The following is an 8,631-nucleotide window of genomic DNA, read 5'->3' on the forward strand; positions in this document are numbered from 1 at the left end:
AGTGGGTGTTTTTACGTGCCACCGGCACGAGGTCCAGTCACACGGTACTGGCAACAGCCATGCTCAAAATGGTGTTTTTTACATGCTACCTGCATGGGAGCCAGTCTAGCGGCACTGGCAACGACCTCACTCGAATGATTTTCTAACGTACCACCAGCACAAGTGCTAGAAGGCAATGCCGGTAACGATTACGCTCAAATGATGCTATTTACGGGCCATACATATATGCATATAGATGCATATACACACACACATGTGTGTGTGTGTGTGTGTGTGTGTGTGTGTGTGTGTGTGTGTGTGTGCATGTATTTCAGATAAGAAAGTAAATTTCAAGCACAGTAAAGCTGTTCGGACAGCAGAGAAAGGTTGGGTGTTTATCCTTGTAAGATGGAAAAAATTTGCAAGCAAGTAGCTACAGGACTCAAATCCATACCCTTTAGATACTGGTTGTGTACTTTACCAGCCCCAACTATTAATAATTTCCCAATCTATTAAACAGCAAATAGTCCAGACATGTTTTGTGCACAGAATTGGAATCGCTTGATGCTATATGAACGTGTCCTTTGTTTACAAACACTTCACAACATGACAAGGTATGGGAAGAAGTCCAGACATACTTTCATGCAGGATGCAAGCAAACTTTACTGTCAAGCTAATTGCATGTAATTATTCATGTATTTAATTAGAAGTGCGGTTATGAAACATTTAGATAAAGAACATTACCAGTTGTTTTGCAAGACTGAAACTGACTCGGTTTTGAAACACACATATGTGCATCAGTGCAGCTAGTACAGTATTTTGTTGATGAATTCCTGGAGTCAACTGCTTGGCAGACACCACTGTAGAGACTTTCGCTTTTCTTTACTCTGAAAATTAATACAAAACAGTAAATAAATAAAGAAATTCCACTCATATCTTTTTTTTTTTAAATACCAAACAGGAAAATACAAGACAGGAAAATACATTCTTTTATTCTTTTACTCGTTTCAGTCAGTTGACTGCGGTCATGCTGGGGCACTGCCTTGAAAGGTTTTTGCAACCTCAGGACTTATTTCTTAAGCCTACTACTTATTCTGTCAATCACTTTTGCTGAACCACTAAGTTACAGAGATGTACACACCAACATAGGTTGTCAGACGGTGATGGTGGGACAAATGCAGACACAAAGACAAACACAAATCGACACACACACACACACACACACACACACACACACACACACACACACACACACACACACACACACAATGGGCTTCTTTCAGTTTCCATCTACTAAATCAACTCACAAAGCTTTGGTCATTCCAAGGCTATAGTAGAAGACACTTGCCCAAGGTGCCATGCAGTGAGATGGAACCTGGAGCTATGAGGTTGGGAAACAAGCTTCTTACCACGCCGTCATGCCTGTGCCCTTTATACATTTATGAAGTCATTATGATGTAACTGTGAAAATTTTATTATATTGCAGAGCAGCAATATTTGGGGTTTAGGGATATTTTTGCAATGACTTAGTGCTATTGATTCTTCAGAGACCCCATTCAGTACTGGGATATTTTGGGATTGAGAAAATTCTTGTTTTTATTCTACATTATTGATTTTTAGCTGTTGAGGGTGATCTACCCCAGAAACTAAATAGAGAAATGATTGTAATTACCATATATTTTGAGATATATTAACTATTTTAATGTAAACAATCTTTTCTTTCATTGAAGATAATTATATTCCAGTGCATATTTACTAAGCAATGTAAAGGGAGATAAACATGTTTTAATGGAGATAAATCATCAACATCATCATCATCATCATCATCATCATCGTCATCATCGTCGTTTAACGTCCGCTTTCCACGCTAGCATGGGTTGGACGATTTGACTGAGGACTGGTGAAACCGGATGGCAACACCAGGCTCCAATCTGATTTGGCAGAGTTTCTACAGCTGGATGCCCTTCCTAACGCCAACCACTCAATTATTTCATTTCATTATATTTTAATATTTGTCTGCTGCCCAATGAGTCTCTCTCTCTCTCTTTCTCACTTTCTCTGTATCTCTCGATTTCTATCTCTATCCATCTCTTTTTCTCTTTCCCTTTCTATTATTTTCATTGATCAGACAATCTGCTTGTGCATTGTGACTTATCTTCTCCCATGTGATGTCCTGGTTATCATTGACAACAGACAAACATTATGTATGTATGTATGTATGTATGTATGTATGTATGTATGCATGTATGTATGTGAGTATGAATGCATGGGTGTGTGAGTGCATGCATGTATGTATGTATGTATGTAACTTATTGTAAGTTGTAACTTTCCAGTATATCCTGTCAAGAAACTTTGATTTTGATAGTTTAAAGCCATTTGGTCTGTCTTTGATGATTTCAAAGAATGTTATCAAGTTCTCATTTCTTACTTAGGCTTTCAAACAAGTCAAAATACATAATTTGTCTTACCTCCAGCTTTGAGAAAACTTGGTAGGAAAACTTGTATTTGTTTGTGTGTGACTCCCATCTGAGTGCATCAGGTCATTCTCTTGTTTATCGTCATATACACCACACAGACCTGTATTTAAAAAGAAACCAAAATAGAGGATATGAACATAGGTGCATACGCATAACATTATATGTGCATACATACATATGTATGTATACACATACATACATGCATGCATATATACATGCATACAATCATCATCATCGTCATCATTTGACTTCTGCTCTCCATGCTGGCTAAGGTTGGATAATTTGGCAAGGCCGGAGTCAGACGATTGCATCTTGCTCCAATATCTGAATTGGTTTCTAGTGCTGGAGGCACTACCAAATGTCAATTGCCATGCAGAATGCACAGGGTGCCTTATTAAATGATAATTGTCCTAGATCAGGGGTTTTCAAACTTTTTGACTTGCGGACCCCTTTATATTTCAGGCTTTACCTTAGGGACCCCTTATAAACACTTATGAAATTTATACATAAATATTTGCTTAAAATAACATATATTTTTTACATTTATTTATTTAACAGTATTTAACAAATAGGTTTATTGTCAATTAAAAGATTTCGGTTAAAAACCATATATAAAATCAAATTGCCCATAAAAAGTATTTGCTGTCCAGGGGCAATCAATAAAGTACTTGTTCTGGGAATGATTCCTCTCTCTCTCTCTCTCTTTCTCTCTCTCTCTCTCTCTTTCTCTCTCTCTCTCTCTCTCTCTCTCTCTCTCTCTCTCTCTCTCTCTCTCTCTCTCTCTAGCTCTGTCTCTCTCTCTCTAGCTCTGTCTCTCTCCCCCTAGTTCTCTCTCTCTCTCTCTCTAGCTCTCTCTCTCTCTATATATATGCCTCTTACCATCTCCCCTCGTCAAATTAGAGTTAATGAATACTTCAACAATAATCTCATTCCCTTCTTTCAGATGAATAAATAAAAATCTGATAAAAGAAAAAAAAATGCTGGAAAGACAGTTAATTTAGTGTGAACATATAGTTATATATTGTAACCAGCACATAACTATATATTCTTGTTGTGGAAGGCACCACTGAGATACATCACTATTGTTAGAAACTGCATTATTTTCAAATCCAAATCTACATATTTTGTGACTCAGTCTATGACCAGGTAGCTTTGTTTTGACTATACTTTCAAAGTTGTCAACTATCAAACACCAGACTAAATCTCCATCTTAGTTCATCCTTTATGGTTTGGTCAACTTAAGTATTCTGAGTTCTCTCCCTTACTCCTATTAAAAGTAATTTTCGTTAACAATAATAAATTTTCTTCACTGTCTGGTTTCAATTGATTAAAAAATTTTATTGCTCTCCCCATTAAGTATTTTAGCCTGAACATGGTGTTGTTATGTGGAGGCGCAATGGCCCAGTGGTTAGGGCAGCGGACTCGCGGTAATAGGATCGCGGTTTTGATTCTTAGACCAGGCGTTGTGAGTGTTTATTGAGCGAAAACACCTAAAACTCCACAAGGCTCCGGCAGGGGATGGAGGTGAACCCTGCTGTAATCTTTCACTACAACTTTCTCTCACTCTTACTTCCTGTTTCTGTTGTGCCTGTAATTCAAAGGGTCAGCCTTGTCACACACTGTGTCAAGCCGAATATCCCCGAGAACTACGTTAAGGGTACACGTGTCTGTGGAGTGCTCAGCCACTTGCACGTTAATTTCATAAGCAGGCTGTTCTGTTGATCAGATCAACTAGAACCCTCGACGTCGTAAGCGACGGAATTCCAACAACGGTGTTGTTAAATTTAATGTAAATTAAAATCAGCATTAAAAAGTCAAAAAATTATTTTGCAGAGGAGGAAAAAACAATACTAGTCAATGATTGATATTACCTGAATTAATTAGTAGGTATGGGACACAACTCTGGATATATTTCAATCTTTTTATGGTCTCATCAGCCTGATACAGACTTCATTTCCTTAATGTATTGATGTAATGACAGAAAAGACGTACCAGACTGTACAGTGGTTTGTGAAGAAAAGTATAACAGTTTGAAGAAAAAACTTTACAAAGATGTTATCCTCATCATCATCATTGTTTCACATCTGTCTTCCATGCTGGCATGGGTTGGACAGTTTCACAGTAGCTAGCCAGGCAGGAGCCTGCACCAAACTTCTGTGTTTGTTTTGCAGGGTATTTACAGCTGGATGTCCTTCCTAATACCAACCACCAAGCAGAGTAGGTTGAGTGCTTTTCATGCGGCACCAGCACAGACACGGTCGATTTTGTCATGGTTTTTACAGCTGGATGCTCTTCCAAACGCCAACCACTTTACGGTGTTGACTGGATGCTTTTTACATAGCATCAGCACTGGCAGGGTCACCAAGTAACTTGCAAGACAAAGAATCCTTTGGGAGAGGAGAGGGGACATTGGAGGAGGTGATCTTGTGTCAGATGATGAAAGGTTATAGGGAGACAGAGAGACAGAAATAGGTGTCTTGCTGTGAGGCTAACTAGAAATAATGGCATGGTAAGGAAAAACAAGGAAAAATTTTTGTCTCTGACCTTCTGTGTTATTAAAGTCATGAAATGATGAATAAACCCAGACATTGGCAAAGTTAGCATAGCTGTCACTGATGAATATTTCAGTTCCATGTGGTAAGATGACCTGAAGGAAATAACAATACAAAAAAAAAAAAAAGAAGAAAAGAAAGGATCAGTTATCAATATGTGTGGGATATATATATAAAAAGTGGAGGCGCAATGGCCCAGGAGTTAGGGCAGCGGACTCGCGGTCATAGGATCGCAGTTTCGATTCCCAGACCGGGCATTGTGAGTGTTTATTTAGTGAAAACACCTAAAGCTCCACGAGGCTCCGGCAGGGCAGGGCATGGTGGCGAACCCTGCTGTACTCTTTCACCACAACTTTCTCTCACTCTTACTTCCTGTTTCTGTTGTGCATGTAATTCAAAGGGTCAGCCTTGTCACACTGTGTCACGCTGAATATCCCTGAGAACTACATTAAGGGTACACGTGTCTGTGGAGTGCTCAACCACTTGCACGTTAATTTCATGAGCAGGCTGTTCCGTTGATCTGATCAACTGGAACCCTCGATGTCATAAGCGACGGAGTACCAACAACAACAACAATATGTAAATATCTATATTTGGATCTCTTGATAATTATGTTCCTATTGTGTTTCCATAAATACAAGGGGTGCTGAAAAGTTCCTGGCTTTAAGGATGTAGCAAATGGCCTGGCTGGAGGCCCAACCTTCCAAATTTTTTTACAGGGCTTAGAAAAACTGAAGGACCACTGCAATAATCCGTGAGCGGGGGTGGAATAAGTTGAATAAAATCATAATTAACTGATTTTTCTGTATTTTCTTTTACCCAAAGCCAGGAACTTTTCAGCACCCCCTCATACACACACACACACCATATACATACATACATACATACATACATACACACATACATACACACATACACACAAAAAAATTTTTTTCTATATTTGTGAATTAAAGTGACCATTGGATTCATGTTAGAAACAGTAGGAAAATATCCAAGCATCTTAACAAGTTTTCAAGCCAATCACATGGAGAAAGGTGTTCACCTCCATTTTTGGAAAGATTGTTTTCCAAAATAGAGGTGAACGCCTTTCTCCATGTGTTAAGATACTTGAATATTTTCCTACTGTTTCTAACATGAAACCAATGGTAGCCTTGATTCACAAATAAAGATATTATTTATCCACCAATGTGGTGTTGAGCACTCATTTCATCGCATGTGAAGACATGGCTCAGTGGTTAAGATGTTGTGCTCACAATTGCGAGATCATGGGTTTGATTCCCAGACCAGGTGTTGTGTTGCATTCTTGAGCAAAGCACTTCATTCCACGTTGCTCTGCGATCATTTTGACATCTGACATGTGGCACTCATTGCACCTGTACAGGTAATGTCGATCTGATGGAAAGAGTGAGCTTATATCTACACAAACATTTGATCACTATAAACAAATCATCTGTGTAGTTGTTCGGTAAGAAATCGTCAAAGCCTCATACATCGTCTAATGCAAGATCTTGGTTCCTCCTATACCATAAATATTGGAAAACAGGGCAATGGTTCTGGTAAAAATATGACACCAGGTGGAAGGCAGAAGATCAAAATCTGTAGAGCAAATATCCCAGGGTGTCTGAATCAGATGACACATCTCAATGCCAACAGACGTGCACAAATAGAGCATAAGGGAGGATTAGCTGTGTAGGCTTTGTGGAGAGAGAAGCACTATGACAAACATCTAATCTGGATGTAAAGCAAAGCACATCGTTCAGCGGTTAGGGCATTGGTATCACAATTATGAGGTAGTGAGTTTGATTCCTTGACTGGGCTGTATGTTATGTTCTTGAGCAAGACACTTTATTTCACATTGCTCCAGTTCACTCAGTTGTAAAAATGAGTTGTGATGTCACTGGCATCAATCTGTATCAGCCATTGCCTTTCCTTTGAGTAACATTGATGGCATGGACAGTGGAGGTTGGTACACATGGGTGACTGCTGGTCTTCCATAAACAACCTTGTCCAGACTTGTGCCTTGGAGGGGAACCTTCTAGGGGGAAATCCCATGGTCATTCATGACCAAAGGGGGTTTTTACTCTACCCAACAGAGATAAGGTGCTCAAAACACTCACTCACAGCCTTGAACAACAGAGATATGAGAAACACCAACAGGAGTGGCTGTGTGGTAAGTAGCTTGCTTACCAACCACATGGTTCTGGGTTCATTCCCACTGCGTGGCACCTTGGGCAAGTGTCTTCTACTATATCCTCAGACCGACCAAAGCCTTTTGAGTGGATTTGGTAGACGGAAACTGAAAGAAGCCCGTCGTATATATGTATATATATATATATATGTATGTGTGTGTCTGTGTTTGTACCCCCAACATCGCTTGACAACCGATGGTGGTGTGTTTATGTCCCCGTAACTTAGCGGTTCGGCAAAAGAGACTGATAGAATGAGTACTAGGCATCCAAAGAATAAGTCCTGGGGTCGATTTGCTCGACTAAAAGGCGGTGCTCCAGCATGGCCACAGTCAGTTGACTGAAACAAGTAAAAGAGGAAAAGAGTAAAAGAGTTGAAAAAGACAATATTGTCAATCAAGTTTGTGAGGGAAGCAGATAAGTCATTGACCATAGCAAGAAGGACAAGGGGTCCAATAAAGGGATATAAAAGTGGACTGAGAAGAAAGGCTGCAGTTTTCCCTTGGAACATTCAACAAACCATGAAATTAGAAGTAATTTAGTGGTCTCAGAGGTCAAAGTACAGAGTTCCCTGGGAAGATGGGTACAAACAAGCTTTTAGAAAGAACAGAACCAAGTACTCTTTACTCTCTTTTTACTCTTTTACTTGTTTCAGTCATTTGACTGCGGCCATACTGGAGCACCGCCTTTAGTCGAGCAAATCGACCCCAGGACTTATTCTTTGGAAGCCTAGTACTTATTCTATCGGTCTCTTTTGCCGAACCGCTAAGTTACGTGGACGTAAACACATCAGCATCAGTTGTCAAACGATGCTGGGGGGACAAACACAGACACACAAACATATACACACACATACACATATACATATATATCCCTGAACTTTTTGCAAAATTTCAGGGATAGCAGACATGGTTGGACAGGGAGTCTTTGACAGCCAAGACAGGCTGTAGTAGACACACCCCAATACATATTAGATATCATTTTATGACATCAACACATACACACACACATCACCAATGAGATTAATAATTACTTACATAAAAGATGTAATATTAATCAAAATAACACATATGAATTAATTAAGTAATGAACATTACCTTATATTGACCATTTTTATATTTTTCAATTCTAAATTGTGGTTCCAGCTTTCCAATTTGGTATAATTTCACATTCAAATGTTGTTCTACAGAATTTTCCTTTTTCTGACACTTGTCGATGAGAAGGACATCATCCCCTGCCTTAATAGCAGCACCACAGCTGCAAGTAACATTGTCGGTACAGTTCTGGTAGAAGACATTCACCTAGGGGAAAATATTAAACATTCACCATTGTCAATATTTTAGATATTTACAAAAATGCATACTGACAGAGATTTACTTAACATACACACACATATACATGTTTGTGTGTGTGTGTGTGTGTGTGTGTATATATATA

At 39.1% G+C, this 8,631-nt stretch overlaps 1 protein-coding gene across 1 annotated transcript in view; it reads right to left on the bottom strand.

The window, feature by feature from the left end:
* The window catches only part of LOC106880038 (uncharacterized), a 456,507-nt gene that overhangs the window by 397,805 nt on the left and 50,071 nt on the right, over positions 1–8,631 (bottom strand). Inside the window, exons 10-13 of the mRNA XM_014929839.2 lie at positions 8,292–8,495; positions 5,001–5,103; positions 2,448–2,556; positions 724–866 (exon numbers count right to left, since the gene is read on the bottom strand). Coding sequence (XP_014785325.2) covers positions 724–866; positions 2,448–2,556; positions 5,001–5,103; positions 8,292–8,495 — 559 coding nt within the window. The remainder of the gene's footprint in view (positions 1–723; positions 867–2,447; positions 2,557–5,000; positions 5,104–8,291; positions 8,496–8,631) is intronic.

Source organism: Octopus bimaculoides, chromosome 22, assembly GCF_001194135.2.
Source record: "Octopus bimaculoides isolate UCB-OBI-ISO-001 chromosome 22, ASM119413v2, whole genome shotgun sequence".
NCBI classification, from domain to species: Eukaryota; Metazoa; Mollusca; class Cephalopoda; order Octopoda; family Octopodidae; genus Octopus; species Octopus bimaculoides.